General features: G+C 39.2%; 2 protein-coding genes across 3 annotated transcripts; both read right to left on the reverse strand.

Moving 5' to 3' along the window:
• Positions 1–229: 229 nt before the first annotated feature.
• Positions 230–8,150, reverse strand: LOC128014055 (transient receptor potential cation channel subfamily M member 1-like). Its single transcript, XM_052597294.1, is given in 21 exon segments — positions 230–1,618; positions 1,620–1,869; positions 1,973–2,105; positions 2,229–2,431; positions 2,597–2,741; positions 2,893–2,913; positions 3,349–3,523; positions 3,629–3,880; positions 4,015–4,143; positions 4,321–4,452; positions 4,876–5,004; positions 5,221–5,449; positions 5,639–5,931; positions 6,025–6,054; positions 6,149–6,289; positions 6,419–6,469; positions 6,645–6,779; positions 7,339–7,512; positions 7,597–7,697; positions 7,784–7,856; positions 8,107–8,150. Coding segments are annotated over 20 exon segments (3,918 nt in total). The 5' UTR covers positions 7,842–7,856; positions 8,107–8,150; the 3' UTR covers positions 230–481.
• A 935-nt stretch (positions 8,151–9,085) lies between these two features.
• LOC128013989 (transient receptor potential cation channel subfamily M member 1-like) lies at positions 9,086–13,816 on the reverse strand. Of its 2 annotated transcripts, XM_052597209.1 has the most exons (8): positions 13,491–13,816; positions 12,279–12,355; positions 11,639–11,822; positions 11,224–11,437; positions 10,808–10,932; positions 10,509–10,680; positions 9,766–9,940; positions 9,086–9,492 (listed from the first exon to the last, which is right to left on the reverse strand). In XM_052597209.1, the coding sequence occupies exons 3-8, from the start codon at positions 11,639–11,641 to the stop codon at positions 9,276–9,278; spliced, it is 906 nt and encodes a 301-aa protein (XP_052453169.1). In that variant the 5' UTR covers positions 11,642–11,822; positions 12,279–12,355; positions 13,491–13,816; the 3' UTR covers positions 9,086–9,275. The 2 variants fall into 2 exon arrangements, with proteins under 2 accessions (XP_052453169.1, XP_052453168.1); XM_052597208.1 differs by having other exon boundaries at positions 11,639–12,355.
• Positions 13,817–17,422: the final 3,606 nt, after the last annotated feature.

A 17,422-nucleotide genomic window follows, 5' to 3' on the forward strand; every position in this document is an offset into this window, starting at 1 on the left:
TTCCTTTGACTAGTTCAGTTTGCATAGCCTTACTTTTTAGCCCATAAAATGTAATAATACTGTCATTTTACCAGTCAAAAACATCTAAACCATAATATATAAAAGTCACAATGAAAACCAGAGCAGTGAGCAGGGATACATACCGTCACATAATGTACTTTGTAAATTAAATAGACATACTGATGGAAATACATGAAGTGCAAGAACACAAATAATGGATCGTTGATACTACGGCTTCAGAGATTTACTACTCGGTTAACTTGATCATGACACCTGAGTGCATATTGTAAGTATATAGTGATATAAGTGAATATACAAAATTGAATGTGTGTGTCATTCTTGTCTGTTGAATTTCTGTTCTTACTGGCCTCCCTCTGGAGTGTCTGGTCACAGTTTGTTTGATGGTGCATCGTCTGTTGTCCTCTGTGCTGGTTTACCTGGATCATCAAAAGAGTCCCCAAATGTTCCAGCAAGGTCTCTTTCACTGCTTGATCCGTGGGCTCTTTTCAAACTGTTTCCTAAGGACTTGCAAGGTTTTTGTGGACCAGCTCTTAGATCTTCCAGGGAGGAACATTGTGTCTTCTGGCAGAAACAGGTGGCTACCATCAGCTTGGACTTCAGAATCAAAGGGACTTACACTTGTTGGTACATCCTCTGTTTGCTCTCTGTCTTGCTTCTCTGAACTCTCCTCCTTTCCAAGACCTCCTTCAGGATCATCTGGTTCCTTTGTCACGTCCTGCTCAGTATCTTTCAGGCATTTGTCCACATTGTCACTCCCTTCTTCTTGATATACCCGATTTACTTCAAGTGATGCCTGTCTTCCAATCTTTCCCACTGAGTGTAGCTCTTCACCCTTTCTTATCCCATCTTCAATAAATGACTGACGCCGTTCATGATTCACCGATCCACCCGACCTGTCCATTGTCTTCTCCCCGTTTTGCATTCCCATCTCATCTATACTGCGTCTAGAAGAAACTCTTAGCATTTTTTGCTCAGGCAGGTCAGAATGTTGGTCTACCTTAAAACTGTTGCTAAATTGGTCAACCTGGTCTACCAAGGGTCTTACCATTGATACCTTTGGCATCTGACCAAACAGACTAGGGTTTACCTTGTTCTCGTAGCCAGCACTCCAACGTCTTGTAGCTGGAGACCCACCCATTCCTTCTCCTTCTTGATTTTGTTCTCTTCTACATACTTGATCAAATGAGGTTGTGCTCCAATACCTTCTTACAGTGGACGGGGATGTGCTTTGTATTTCTTTAGGATAGTATTTAAAAGCTTTCACCCTGTCTAGAGGGTAGGAGGTAGTGGCCTGAAGTTTTGCTCTCTCCATCATCAAGGCTTCTTTCACTGTGGCTCGATCTGAAGAATTCTGGTCGTCTGGAATGGTAGATTTTGTTGATTCTGGCTTTGTCCCTTCAACCTCGACTTCCTTATCACAAGGGAAGATTCGAATGTCCACACATGAGCCAAGGCGTCTTTTTACCCCTGGAATATCCACCTCTAGATTCTGGCCATATTCCTTTGTGTTGAGGTTTGTAGTGCTTATTGTTTTACTCAGATCTGCCTCTTTCTCTTCAGGTGGACGGTCATCAACACCCAGGTAATAGCGGTAGAGGGCTGTACCCATCAGCACTGTTGATGCTACTGTGACGTTGGAGAGAGGAGGGGTCACAAATAGAGGAGGCCGATGAGCGTGTCCGGGTGAGTTCAGAGTGGTCGATTCCCACCAGTCTTTCCAAGGCATTCACCATACGGCCATTAATGTCCTCTAGCTGGGACAAACGAAGGTCCACTGTCTGAAGGGAAGCCTTCATTGTGTTCTCCCTCTCATTCACCTCCTCAAGGCGCATGGACATGTTCTCCACCCTGAGCATGAACAAGAAGACTGTGTAAATGTGATGATTGAATAGATAAGAAGTTTGCCGACTGGGGTTTAAGAGATGTACCACTATTCCTGTACTTAAATCACCTTTCATTTGTAACTCTGATGCGCTCATCATTTGAGGACTGTTGCTCATCTTCTTTCTCCCTGAAATATTCCTCCACACATTGCTCCTCAAACTCATACAGCATCTTCAGCTCTTCCGGGGTAAGAATAAGCTCTTTATGCATAAAAAAAGACATAGAATACAAGCAAATATTTATCTCATGATCTTTCACTACTAACTTGGAACACCTGCATCTTGATCATTTATAATTTGGTTTAATTATTATATGAAACTCACTCAATCCTTTATCCTTTTCATCCAGTTCTCCCTCCTTTTTCTTGTTACAGCGGCAGCAGAGTTTGCGAATAAGGATGTAGAGGTGGCTAAAAATAATCAGTGGTGGAGGCAGCACAGGCCTGTCGTGGAAGGTCATGATGAGCTGATATCTCTGAAACTTCCACACCTGGTTCGAAATGGACTTAACCTCAAAGAATGTGTTGCTTTAATGAGACAAAACACAGTAGTGAATCAGCACCACTGAACTGTTAAAAGATATACACCAATGAAGACGTTTTTTTGTGAAGACCAATGGCCACAAATTGTTTGTTTTTTACATGCTACAAATGAAATAAGTCATCAAACCCATGAAATGGTGGCATTCTTACTTGAAGACAGCAATGAGCAAATTCACAAGCAGGATGTTGGCCACTAACAAATAACAGGCCATGATGGCTGGAGTCAACCAGGCTCCCGGGATGCAGGGTGGAAGCTTTTTCCCATCCTCATCATATAAGTTTTCTCCACAGGGGGCTGTTTAAAAAAGCTTTCTTGTTACATTTTAGCATCAACAATCAATCCGTTCTGCATTCACAACAATTCCAATGCCGTTATACCAAAAGTAAGGTTATTTTTCATGAAAACAGTGTTTATCATTGTGTCAAATGTTTATAGTTTTTCTTACGGTTTATTTCCATTGCATAAACTTGAGCACATTCCAGAAGAGCAGAATAGACACGAACAGTCGGATAGTGGAAGTGGAAACCAGAAACAAGAACAAAATATGCAACAAGAATTAATCAAATCCAACATCTTAATCAACAGACAGGCAGGGTAATCAACTAGAAACTGCTGGGATGTGTATGGCAAAGTAATGGCACACACCTTGAACACAATTTGACAAAAAAAATTCTGACTCCAAGTTTGAACATTACAAGACTGAATTCTAAAAACGGTTCACACAAAAATACAACAAGAAAGGCACTAGGCATTATGTTATAGGGGAAGCAGCAACAAACAGCAGGATCACATAGGTGATGGAGATAATAGTGAGGTGTTAGGAAGGTGGATCAGACTGTTAAAGGCCATCTATCTACCCTGGAGGCAGGAAACAAAATCTTACTATAAATTCTAGTCTTACGGTCTATCGAATCTGCAAACACCTCTCCATAGATCATCCAATAAGGCATGTAGAAGATATTGCGAGCTAAGCGCCATGTGGGCTCCTCGTCTGGGTGGAGGATAGCCTGCCGTGCCACGCCGAAACTCATCAGGACCACCAACATGATCACCACAAAGTACAGCATGTCAATCATCTGCAAAGCAGATGGCAGCTTATTGAAGTCAAGAGTCCATACAGTTAATAATCAAGTGTACAAGATCTAAAGCTGTAATAGATTGAATAAAATAAATTGCATTACCATTTTCCCAATCATCATGACGTAGGGTCCTAGGTACTTGTTGACTCCAAATATGTCCAGTACGCGGATATACCAGAAGATAATGTCCACGCAGTAGATCACACGGCCATAGCCCATGTAGGGTTCACTTTGCAGCCTGAGTAGGAGGCCAAGCAAGAAGGTCGAGATGGCCACCAGGTCTGTAATGTTCCAGTACTCTTCCAACCACACGTTTATCTTTTGCTTAAGCTTGCCTGGTTCTGACATCAAAATCTGGAGGAGATAGTACCAGATACAGGCTACAAGCTGATTCTTTGTTATAGGGTTTGGGTTGATTGCACTGTTTTTGAATCTATTTCTAGAGATGTGGCTGCAGTGGGGTTTTAAGGAGAGATTTACATCTTTACCTGTCTAACTTTCTCCAACCCCAAAGTGATGATGTATGAAATAACGATCCACTCTTGTAAGGATGGCCAACGCTCCATCTTCACCAGTACTATGTAATTGTACAGCATGAGATAGCCAAGGTAGGAAATCTGTGCAATGCAAACCGATTTTACATTTCAATATGGTTTCAAAATAATATAGTAAAAATATTCTACTCAATCCTTTCAGAGGTATTTCCTGCATATGGCCCAAGATACTGGGATAGACTGCCCTAAATAAGACTCGCATTTTTTGAAAATGGATGGATGGATTCGTTTTTTACTCACAGTATTGAACCAAAATTTGGTGAAAGGGGCATTGTAGAACTCATAGATCTTCGTTCCAATAGGAATCCGTCTCATTTTCTTATTACCTTCCTCCTCATCTCCTTTCTTAGAGGCTGTGTCTGCATTGGCATCCTAAATGTACATGAGGTGGTTTAACAACAGTCAGAATTCATAGAAACAGCATCCTCTCGAAAATCTAAATCGCCAAATCATCCTGGATTTGTTTCAAACAGACCAAACATAAGATTAAGAAGCCGTTTGATGCCGCATTAACCTCTGCACTAGAATTCGCGTACTGTTTTTCCCCACAGGACAAACCATGAATACTGCGTTTTTATGGACTGTGAAATAATAGAGTATCTGCAGACTACATATGGTTTCTATTATTTATTCCTTCCACTTTCTGTCTACATCATGTGTTGATGTGTCACTCAAGACCTGTGTTTACAGATGGATTAAGCTCATATTATGTCTGGTCAAAAGCTTTCCCTTATGTACGCTACACTGATCAAAGGAGTTGTGCAGTTTAAATAGAATGAGTGGTGCAGTTTTTACCCGGACAGACTTATCATCGTCCTTGGTCTTCCTGTCTTCACTATCTGCAGTGACTTGAAGAGACACATCATCACCCAGACGGAAATCCAACAGCAGAATAAAAGGTGGGAAAATGAGGCTGAGAATAACCTGAAATTTTGCAGAAACCAAAGAAAAAGGCATATCACAATCAAGAAACAAATTATCTAGACATTTGTATGGGAAAAAACAAGACATAAATATTCTGAAAGATTTTCATTTGTTGCAGTACATGTAACACGTAATGCAACAATAGGACTTCCTGCTCCAATTTAAGATCAACTTAATTAAAGGGACTCCAGGAAATCTCAAAAGAAATGGCCTCACCTTCAGACCTGGGTTTTTACCCATCCTCAGGCTGCCCATCCACATGTCAGTGAGGAGCATCTGGCTACAGGTGTGGGCTATGAAGTCTCTGTGCTTGGCAGCCACGGCCAACTTCAAACAGGTAGAGTTGCTCCAATTCTTTAACTCGTAAGTCAACAGTTTCATGGCTAGCTGCTCATCATGTTTGTAGGACTGATCCAGCAACTCATAGGCCAAGGTTCCAAACTCCCTAAAATTACCAGAAGCGTAATTTTACAGTGTAGAAATCTTTGCCATATTTAGGTAATAAAACCAATTGTTTTGATTAAACACTGTAAAACACTTTTAACTTAGTAACATTTTAGCATTTTGCCGTTCCCCCTCATAGGTACCTGTATATTAGTGAACCAGACTTAAAAGGGATTTAACATCCACTTACTTAGAGTTGTTATCGAGATCCTGGGATATGTCATCCACCATCTCACTCTGAGACGACTCATGAGCCATGGCTTTGAGGAGCTTACAGGCCACCAGAGCTTTAGCCATACCCTCCTCGCCCCTCTGCCACAGGAACAGAGCCATCTTCTGCCTTTTCATCAGCACTGCCCAGATCATCAGCTCGTGGAATGGATAATGGAAGCGGCTAACCTCTGGGTCATCCACATCAATGTCCTCCTCTTCTTCTTTCTTCTTCTTTTGCTTCTTCTTGCCTTTTGGCCTTGGCTCGTCATCCTAATGAGGTGAACAGGTTATTTATATTAATAGAGATATTGGGTGATCTTTCTTGGAATTTAATTTAAAGAAGTTTAAATATTTGATGTGTACCTCCATTCCAAGCAGCTTTAGGGCTTTAGGCTGGAAATAAAAGGACATAAGATTACTAAGACTCTTTGTGTGTACTTTTAGTAATTTGATTAATTTAGTAATTTGATTAATCTTTATGTTTTACCCTCTTTAGTCCATAAAGATTGTTATAAAGTGCTCGGAAGTTTTTCCTTGTGTAGTTACAGCGATAGGCTCCCCCCATCAGGTACTCCACCACCAGTCCAATGTCGATCAATGTGATTTGGTAATCTGGTGGGAGATTCCCCTGAAATCAGAATAAGTAAAATGTATTTCTCATGCATAAAATTGCATAAAATTATATTTTTATATATTCTTTAGAAAACGTCAGAAGTGAAGTCGGATTAACCAGAATCCAATAGTCAGACAGCTTTACCTTTTTAACATCTCTTACGACAATATGTAGAGTGTTGGCAGGACCAAGTTTCTGATAAACACAAAACAACACAGATTGCATATGATTGAGTAATAGAATGATGAATAATAATAAATAATATGACAGCAGGTTCTGTCTTTTTTTCTGTGGATTAATAAATTGCTCTCATGCTCTATTGTACATGCTTTGTGATAAGCTCCAAAATGATAATGGTTACAGGGCTTACAGTGTTGTATAACTCCTCTAATCGAGGAATGGTTAGAAAATGGTGAATGTTTACACCATTTTCTAGCAGGAGCTTGACAAAATCCACTCTGTCCAGAACCAAAGCGTCAATCATGGCTTGCTCGAGGGAGTTCACCTGAAGAGGGCGACAGCGAGCGAGAAGTTAGGAAGAATGCTAAGGTTGCTGAAATACTAAATTTAAAGACAGGTAGCCTACTTCATATATATATACATACGCTACATTCATTTTCTGGATTAACCAGTTGTAAATGTAGGAAAAGGTGGACTATAAACCGTATCTCACTTAACTTGTACCAGTGTTTACTACAGATTGTGTGCCACAAAATAATGATATGGAAGCTACAAGGGTGGCATAATTTGATTCCTGAACAACTGATTCTTATGAGCCATCTGTTGAGGGAATCAAAAACCTACAACACAAACACTAAAGTCTAATTTACAATCAAGTGACTCTTATGAGCTGGTTCTTTTAATTAACTGGTATCAAAGACTCTAACACTCTGGAGTTGCTAGATACAATCTTTATAAATCTTTTACGCAAGTTTTTAGGAACCACTTTAGGAATACCAGTAACACTTCATATATAAATGAAAGGTGAATTGAAATGAGATGTATTATATGAGAAACATAATACATTTAGGGAAAATCTTAGGAAAAGAGTCACACTGTCTTACCCAGTTCAGTAATTCTATCTTTCTAGGGTCAGTTTCCTCTGGTTGTTCTGGTTTGGCTTTGCCTCCTTTGCCTTTTTTTCCTCTAGCCTTTCCTTTGTTACGTTGAGTGGCTCCCTTCTGCTTTTCATGAGATGGTGCTGCGCTGGTGGAGATGGCAGCAAGGGCGCTTGCAGGCTTTGAAAACAAACAGTTTGACTTATGAAAGTCTCTGTGAAATAGATATTGTCTTATTTCTTGGATATAGTTTATTTAACATACTGGTAGATTGTGTCCATACACAAAGATTTGGTTGCGTGCTATATCCACTCTATTCCAAGCCAGAGCCAAGCTCAGCTGATCTGGAGCTGATGCATTTGTTCCTGAATTACAACGAACACACATTATAGTTCATTTCTAACCATGACCGAATCTGTGGTATTTCAGTAGGCCTGTGTATTCATGATACCTTTCAGTAACGCAGTGAGGATAGCCATTTCAATGTCATCTTGTCCCTCAGCACCCATTCGAAACACTGTTATCTACACATACCAAGTTAGACAGGGCAGCACAGTTTTAATATATATATACATTTATTTTGGATGAGGATGATGAAAGAATTACTGTGGTGGAAGTGAATGGAAAATGTGTTTTTAGGATGAATGCTTTGCTTAATTTTATAAGCATTAGCAAAACACTCTTATTCACACTCTGCATAACTAGCTTATTTCCCTTTCAAATTACGTAATACTGCTTTCCTTGTTTAGGATGTCTGGTATCAAATGCAATTACCTTTGCAGTTGCAGTCACATGTACGTTAATCTTAAATGTAATCACGTTGACATGTAGTTTGGCCCTGTTTTAAGACATTCCTGTGTGTTAGCATGCATTGCTAATGAGAGACTTATGGTGGAGTATGTGTTTTTAGATTAGTACCTCATGGCTGCAAAGGGAGGGGTGATATATTAAATTGAACTCTTTATACTGTTTTTAGAATGAATGCTAGTTCATTTCCTGTTTAATATCTTGGTTTAAGTAAACCACATGGACACAGATGGATTAGGGAAGCACTAGCATGCTTACATTCGTAATAGCATCTATTAGGCTATCAATTCATGTTTAATAGTAGGCTTGAAAGTTGTACATTTGTCCATATAATGGAAATGCTTATGTATGTATGTGGACATTTGAGCTCTTAACATACATTAGCATTGGCATTTAATGTATAAAAAACTGTTGTGGAAGGCCATGACCCTATCTAATGCCAGACAAGGAGATGTTCAGTGCGGATTAGAGAGAAATGGATCCACACTCTCTCCCCCCATCAGCTCATATTCAGGAACAGGGTGAATGGACATAGCGGGTCGGCTAGAACAGGTGGCACTACACTGATCCTAGTCCAGATGTGTAGAGCAACAGATTATCTCCTGTCCAGTATTACTAAATACTAAACACATCACTTAGCCTCAGTTAAAGCTGCACGGGCACACAAATATTACCATTAACCAAGCTTCCAGAGTGCACTGGGTCATTCCATAGGTGATATAGTTTAAAGGCAAGTATTTAGTGATTGTGAAGCAAGTTCTAACATATGAAGTCTGAAAGCACTTGTTAATCACATGGTCTTATATGTAAAGCAAAAAAACGAGTCGCTCCTGATATGAAAGGATGTGATGCGATCAGATGTTTTGTACTGGTTAATACAACTAGGGAGAAAATGCAGATGGATATATGAAAGAGACACATGAACAAAGACACATGACAAAATGAATAATGAATGGAATGTTTATTGATGAAAGGTTGCACAAAGAGTATAGATACCCCCCAGATATAGAGTAAGAGTATATATTTGAATACATTGAAAAACTCCCAGCCTGGTCAAGTTGCTCTTAAGTTGGTCTCCAAGCTGAAAAGTATCCAAAGCCAAAAAGACCTGACCAGAATGAAGAGTCCCACTAAGACTATCTTAGGTTGGTTTGAGCAGAGATTGGGTTTGTGTCGATGGATGTTGGTCTACATCTGTTGCATGATCTTACATTACTGTAGATACTTACCAACTCCCTCTTCTTCATGCATTCAATAACCATGAGCAGAATTTGCCCTGACTGCATTTTGTTGTAGTTAAAGGTTTTCTGGATGGTGACCAGCAGTTGCTCTTTTGCGTCCTCGTTTACCAGTCTAAAAAATACAATTTAGTTGTCATTCTATTAAAGATGGGTCAATACTAGAAATGTATGGGATAATGTGCATCTGGCTAGTCATTTCTAGACATAAACCCCTACATAGGCATCTGGATCCCTTCAGGGTGAAGCAAAAGGTTCAACTAAAATTAATTATTTAATTATTTCTCAGTTAATTCGATGTTTCAACAGTTGAACAAAGAATGTTGTGATGGATAATTTAGAATGAAGCATTCTAGAGATCTGTGTAACATTGACTATTAATACTCACCCTTCAACCTCAGAATATTTGTGGGCGAAGGAAATAATGTCAGAGGCTCGACCACTGCCATCGCAAACCACTACAGGCACTGGCGGTTCCTCACGCAGGCTTTCCAGGACAATCGAGATCACATTGGGACCCCCCTCCACAATCAGACATACCACCGGTACACCCTGGCCCAGTCCTAACATGCATTCACAGAAAAAAAAGCAATTCACTTACCTACATGTTTTGAATTGGTACAGGGATTGTGCACATATCAATATATTACTATTACATTAGCCTGAATGTCTGAACCTTTTAGGTGTTTTGCACTGTAATTACTCAATTACTCAAAATGCATGCACATTCAAAATTTAAAAAGCCCTTTTATAATTAACAAAAGGAGAGGTATTTAAAAGTCAGAGAAGTGGAGAATACAATCATTTTAATTTGACTCTCCCGGGTCTGATCCCAGATGACGATGTGAGTGGTGACAGCTGAGCCTCCCTTTGCTGTCCCTGCCTTATCACGAGCTCCAGGCATAGGATGACAAAGGGAAACCCACAGGTCACAGACACCAAAGCCTTGATCAAATCTAGAATGGCAAGAGCATATCTCCACTGGTCCCTGACCCCATGGACTCCATTACGGATAATCAGGATGTATCTCACATCATTCAAACCCTTAGCATGCTTTCAAATATGCCCTCTTAGGATCAGAGGTACATTAGACCTAAATCAGATAAGATTTGCTGATGCTACCGCACTTACGCGTGTTAATCTTCTGAAGGGAGATGTGCTTCTCCAACTGCCTGCGTAGTTTGACTTCTGCCCCGTATTTCCCACATGTGCCGTTATCAGATAGTATGAAGTGCGAGTGGCTATTGTTGAGTACGGCAAGTTTGCTCAGAGGATTGGAGATGGCTTGGTATGGTTTGTTCACCTGAAGAGGAACATACCAATGCAGATGTCAGTGACAGACAAGTATGAAGCTTCAACTGTTAGATAATGTAGCATAAGTTTATGAGCACCATCGTGTTTTGTATTATACACCGATAGTTCCTGCTTACATCTTTTCCGATTAGATCCTCTTTGCTCTCCAGGATTCCCCATGGAGCGATGCCTATAGCACACACCTTCCCTCGGGATTTAGAGGAGTGATCCTTCAAAGCATCTCCAACGTGACGGATCACGCCTACATTATGAACGTAATATAAAACAGAATAGGAAACCTTATTGATTATATCTGATAACAAACCAAATTGAATATGGATCGTGAACCATGTGGATTGGAATTATACTTGTTGACCTGGGTCGTGGAGGACCACTGTCTTGCCTCTACCTTTTCTAGTAATCCTGAAGCTTTTGAGCTGATTTTTTTTTTTTTTCTTAGATATGTTTGAGTGGAGATGGAGCTAAACTTTGCAGGGTAGTGGCCCTTCAGGACCGGAGCTGCCCATCCCTGTTGTACTCAAAAAACACCTACCAGTGCTGACTCCACCAGTGAAGATCCATGCTCCAGTGGTCACGGCAGCCTTGATCAGGCCTTTCCCAAAAACTTGCTTGAGTTTGGGCTGCAGGTCAAAGTTCTGAAGGCCACCATGAACTGATATAAGCAGCGTGGGCAACTCCAGTTGCCATTCCTTGACCATGAGATGCAGCAGGCTGTCCGGCTTAGTATCATATGACACCCGAATATACTGTAAGAGACATTGAATTATAAGTTTAATGTCAGATTTAACTTGATTTGTTCTTGAATGAAATATGTTTATTTCCTGACTACACAAACTATGCTAACAATTATTGGATTAATTAGACTTCAAATCTCGAGAGGGAATTAATGGAGAATTTCGCCTACAGGTGGTTATCAAATCAAACTCAACCCATAATGTTCAAAATACCATGGCTTTGTTGATAAATCCACCTCCTTGAAATTCGATGGTACCATAGGCGTCTGTGGGGACGGTCTGGGTATGTCTGACCACCGACCATTTCTCCTGAGGAGGGTCCACTTGGACAAGCTTGTTCTCTTCGGAGGGCTTGTTGGTGGCCGTGTGCTGAGTCACTAGATAACCACAGGCGCACCTGAGGAAAATCACAGCATAAGTAATGCTGGAGGTTTGTTTTATTGCATGCAACAGGATGTTGCTTACGTAACTCAATTAGCTGACATTTGATCATGAAGATAATTTGGTTTGAGGGTACTTCCTGTTTTTCTGTGCACGTAGACCACCTATCAGGGCTGTGTCTAAACTGCAGTCAATGTTCAATGGGTACATGCATCAGTGCACACCCTAGCATCCCTTCACCGACAGGAAGTGTGGTGGACTGAACTACACTGCCCCCCTCACATCCAGCCTTGAGACATGCCCACACAGTGATCTGTGAAAGGGCTTATGATGTCACACATCACCCCTCATTACATAAGAGTCTAAAAAGCCTCAAAACAGAATGAGTCATAGAGGTATTTTGTTTCGCACAATGGTGTCATTATATGTAGTTACGTGTTCTTTCGAAATTGTTCAAAATAGGAAAGCTCACCGCGTTGGGTCCTTGGCTGGAAATATGTGGATACATTCTCTTTTGTAAAATGTTTTCTCAATCCAAACTTTCTGGCCCTAAGAAACAGACAAGAAAAGAGTGAATAAGCCATCAAATAAGACGCAGAAAGGTAAAAATAAGTCAGAGGAAAGTTCACAATTTAAATAAATTCAAATGATTAAAATAAAATAGTAGCTTTGTTATACAAGCACAAACCTATATTAATATATCTATAACATCAAATACAGCAAGAACTGCTTTTAGTGCCTTGAAGTTGCCCAGAGTGAATAGAGCAAATCCTCTTTGCGATGATAATCCTTACTAAAGTATGAGTGGAACATTATGCACAAGCCGTAGATATACAGAACACATGGGATAGAAAATATGTAGATATCTAAAGTGATTAACTATGGAGACCTCTGGTGAAATGCATTTGTTCACCATTACCAGTGATAAGTGTGCTTTTAGGAATACACTAGTACAAAGATAATGCTGGTCTTTTACAGTTCCCATAGTGAGCTGCTAAAACGGCAAAACAACGAACTGTTGCTTCAAGATGTGTAGATATGTGTTGAATGCAAGAAGAGTCATTGACTAGATCCGGGCTGTAGCCTGTTTTGCAAATTATTAGTGCATAGCAAATTAGAGTGCACACTCTGCTCCAGACCATTTGTCTCTTTTTTTCTGTTCTGAGAAAGTGCCATGGAAACCCACCAACATTTTTAGCTTTCGAAAAAGATTCTGTCGTGCCAGCTTTGTGCTCCAACACTGGCCGAAAATAACCTTTGGTTCAAAGCAATATCTGTCTGGGCTTTTGTTGGTTCAGCCCTAATTAAGACGAAAGCTTCTGAGGCAAATCTCCCTCGAAAAATCAGTCAGAGAACATTAGAAATAAGAAAGACAGAACACATTAGAAACCTACAAAACCATGGCTGTCCATTGCACAATTATAAATATAAATCAATAAATTCATAGTTTATAAAGTTCACCAATATCATTATTTTTTTTTTAATCACACATTGTTTAGCAAAGATAACGTTTTATTGGAAACTGCTAATTGTTCATCAAGAGAAACAATATATATATATTAAATCATTCCCAATATTACGAACTCAACCCAATCCTGATCATTCCTACCCCATCATCACATCAGTAGACCACAGATCCCTGGGTTCCTTCTGGTCACCCAGTGTTAGCTAGCCAGGTTCCTACCTGTAGAGCCTCTAATCGACATTAAGAAGGTGCCAAAGAGAAACTTTCGGCATTAGCGATCCCTCCTGGAGCTCTGCTGGCGAGGGGTGCTCTTTCCCAGAGCGCCGGTGCCCAATGAATCCCACAGGACATGAAACTTCATCACTTTATGAGGGGCTGTTCATATGATGAGCATGTGAGCAGGCTCTTTGTTCGGGGCACGTCCCATGACTCCAGTTCAAGGTAATCCTTTTGGGAGTCCCATGACCCCTCTCTCCTTGCCCACAGGGTATTTTCATCCCTCGCTGGAGCAAAGCACAACAAATCTACTTTGATAGCTTCACAATACCCGTGAAATGCATTTCTTAAGCTCAGAAAACCTTGAGAGACTTATTTCCTACCACAAAAAAACGTCTCGCAAGTTGATGTAGACAGTTAGGTTTGTATCTAGAAACGGACAGGAATGGGAACTAATCAAAGCGTTTTATTTGAAAGTGTCACCCTCTTCCGACCACTTTGATTTCAAGCCCAATTTGCATAATTGAGAGAATTGGGCACAGGCATTCTTTTGAAAAGAGGCCTAGTTAAGACATGACAGGACTCCATTTGGGGGTAAGGTCATCGAATACTAGTTGTTGTTAATCTCTATTTTCACCAACTGTGTTGTGTGGGGGGGGGGGGGCAGTTCTGACGGACATACAATCACATCTAAGAATTGGTAACATTAATGATTTCTATTAGTCTTTTACACAAAAGAAGAGCAGTCTTTAAGTAAGGAACTTTACTCAGTAGATGGTGTTTATCAGTTGATTCAAGAAGTTACATTTCTGAAGACATTCACAACTCATTTTGAGAGTAAATAGTAAAAAAGTAAACACTCAGTAAATCAGTCCAAGCTGGTGTTTGCTTGGGTCTATTATCATGACCAGCTTTAAAATGCCCTCAAAACAGACCAGACTGACTCATTTGGCATTAGGCATGGAACCTAAAACCACATTGGTTTAAAATCTATTAAACAGCAGGGCTGCTTGGTCAACCCCTGAAAACATGGGGAGATTCCACCCAAAATAAAGATGTCCATTTTGCCCTTGTTGGGTCAAATTGAAATGGTGAGATCATTGGTTTAAAGTCTACTTTCAATGGGTTCTTTCCTCAACCATCTCAGTCTTTCAGCAGTTCAGTGCTGTCGTCAAAACGCACGTGGACAACTGGTAATTAAAGCTCTTGAAGACAAAGGGCTCTTGCCACGGCAGTAGTTCAGCCAGTGTGACGCACGTAATTCGGCTAGTTTAAACTCATTACCCACAGCAATTAAAACTCAAATCCGCTAAGAGCTCATCAGCTTTGTTCAGAAAATGCACAAAAGCTCTCTAGGAGGAGAAATCAGATTTTCTTGCTTAAATTAACAAGGCCAATAGCAAACCTGGCAACAATCAACACTATTGAGTCTTTCCACATCGTCAGACATCTTGCATGTTGTTGCTCAACTAAAAAGCTATTTGTTCATAAAGAGGACTGCAGCTGCGATTTGTGAACAATGAAAGGTGGAAATCGGATTAAATGTTTATGCAAATCTTTCCCCCAGTTTTTGTACAAGTCTGCAATTTCACATTTTAAAAGCAAAACCCTCAAAGATGCAGTAATTACAATAAATACATACTGAAATTTAGATATGGCATTGTCTGTTCATACACTGCATGAATTGTATGAGCCTCTCCAAAACTAGAAACTGAAGATCACATGAGAGGGCAACAGTCCGGTGACCCATTCCTTTGAACTAATGAGCAGTGTGAGATTTGATTTGTGCGCACAGTTCAAGCCACATCCTTGTATAAACACAATGTATATATATATATATATATATATTATACAGTACAGACCAAAAGTTTGGAAACATTACTATTTTTAACGTTTTTGAAAGAAGTTTCTTCTGCTCATCAAGCCTGCATTTATTTGATCAAAAATGCAGAAAAAAACAGTAATATTGTGAAATATTATTACAACTTAAAAAAATAGTTTTCTATTTGAATATACTTTAAAAAATAATTTATTCCTGTGATGCAAAGCTGAATTTTCAGCATCATTACTCCAGCCTTCAGTGTCACATGTAACATCCAGTCTATCGCGTGATCATTTAGAAATCATTCTAATATTCTGATTTATTATGAGTGTTGGAAACAGTTCTGCTGTCTAATATATTTGATGAATAAAAGGTTAAAAAGAACTGCACTTATTCAAAATAAAAGAAATCTAATAATTAGACCCCAAATTACAGACCAGTAATGTATATTGTTATTACAAAATATTTATATTTTAAAAACACAGATTCTTTTTTTTCTTTTTAGTATCCTAAAAAAAAAAAAAGTATCACATGTTCTGAAAAAATATTAAGCAGCAGAACTGTTTCCAACTTTGATAATGAATCAATATATTAGAATGATTTCTAAAGGATCATGTGATAATGATCCTAAAAATTTTTTTAAAACAATTATTTTAAATTGTAATAATATATCACAATATTAAAAATGTTTCTGTATTTTTGATCAATTAAATGCAGGCTTGATGAGCAGAAGAAACTTTTTTCAAAAACAATAAAAATAGTATGTTTCCAAATATGTTTTTGGTCTGTACTGTATATATATTGTTAAAATCTAATTATCTATTTATCTATCTAATCAGCTCTTTCTTTCTGTCTGACTATCTATATGTATCTATAATAAACAACTAGCAAGAGAAGGAAAAATCTTAATACATATCTTACTTGCAAAAAAAATGGATAGTTTTAAGTTTTATAGAGGTTATACCAGTTCTGGAGACAAAAGGCATGTGGATCTCTGGGTAAGTTTAACGTATTTAACCTTTTTAAAACAGTGCTTTCCCCTTCTTACTCTGCCTCTAAAAAGACTCATTGTCTCTGTGGGTTTGAAAATCCAGTTAGCCATCATCACATGAGACCAACATGTCACTAATTAGCCTTGAGAGCACTTAGTCATAAGACACATTTTTTAGACAACTATGTTTGTGCGAGTGTTTTTGTCTGTTTTTGAGAGAGGGAGAAGGGGCATAGACTGAAAGAGAAATGACTGTAAATTTTGGGGGATGCATGCAAACGTCAAAGGAAGTGTTTTAGTAACAGTCATATCCTTCTTTCCTCATTTACTCAGAATGGACAATCATCCCTCGAAATTTAGTTTGCACGTCTATTTGCATGTGCAGTCATCTTTTTCAATAAAAACCCCGTTTTACTGTACAGAAAATAATTATGGCCTTACTTATGATTACATTTATTCACTGAACACTGATTTCTAAGGTTTGTAAATCTTCTTCAGAATTGGATTTATGCATTCAGACCTGTTTACCCACTACTGGAAGATACTGAGTAAACTAACTTGCTTTGACAATTCCTACATGTATTACATCAGAAAGTGCGACATTCAACATGGGCGAGAGTTAGTGTAAAGATATATTTGATTCCTTGGGCAGTTCTGAAAGCTATATTTTCAGTCTTAATCACATGAAAGCAAACATTTAGAAAGTAGGGAAGTAAAGTGCTTAATCTTGCCCAGCTGCTGGTGCTCATATACTGGGCATATTGGGGATTAGAGGCAGCGGAGGAGCATCAAACCACAGAGGTGCTGCTCATTCTGCTGCTTGGGCTGGAACTGCCCTTTTGCTTTCACTTGTGATTAGGAGTTGGATTAGTAAGAGATTTATATTCAAAGATGCAAATCTGTTTTATATAATTCATCTCTAACTTCATGTTTTGCAACATTGTATGAAGTAAAATTTGTTTTTCCAATTCTTAGCAGTGGCCGTTGTTAAAGCTACAACTGTAAAGATAATCAGCAAGTTCTAAAGAGGGAAGAAATGTATTTTTCACATTATCCCTTTCCAAAAACTTCAACAAAGTTGTAAGTATAAGTGGAAAATGCAATGTGAGCTACTATATGTGA

The sequence above is a fragment of the Carassius gibelio genome, chromosome B25 (assembly GCF_023724105.1).
Source record: "Carassius gibelio isolate Cgi1373 ecotype wild population from Czech Republic chromosome B25, carGib1.2-hapl.c, whole genome shotgun sequence".
In the NCBI taxonomy this organism is placed as follows: domain Eukaryota; kingdom Metazoa; phylum Chordata; class Actinopteri; order Cypriniformes; family Cyprinidae; genus Carassius; species Carassius gibelio.

What these genes read in the sequence shown, in the direction of transcription:
- LOC128013989 (XM_052597209.1), bottom strand. An exon ending in CCTTCAGAAGATTAACACGC is followed by an intron (nt 9,941 to 10,508) that starts GTAAGTGCGGTA and finishes AATGCATGTTAG; the next exon opens with GACTGGGCCAGGGTGTACCG. An exon ending in AAATATTCTGAGGTTGAAGG is followed by an intron (nt 9,493 to 9,765) that starts GTGAGTATTAAT and finishes TGTATTTTTTAG; the next exon opens with ACTGGTAAACGAGGACGCAA.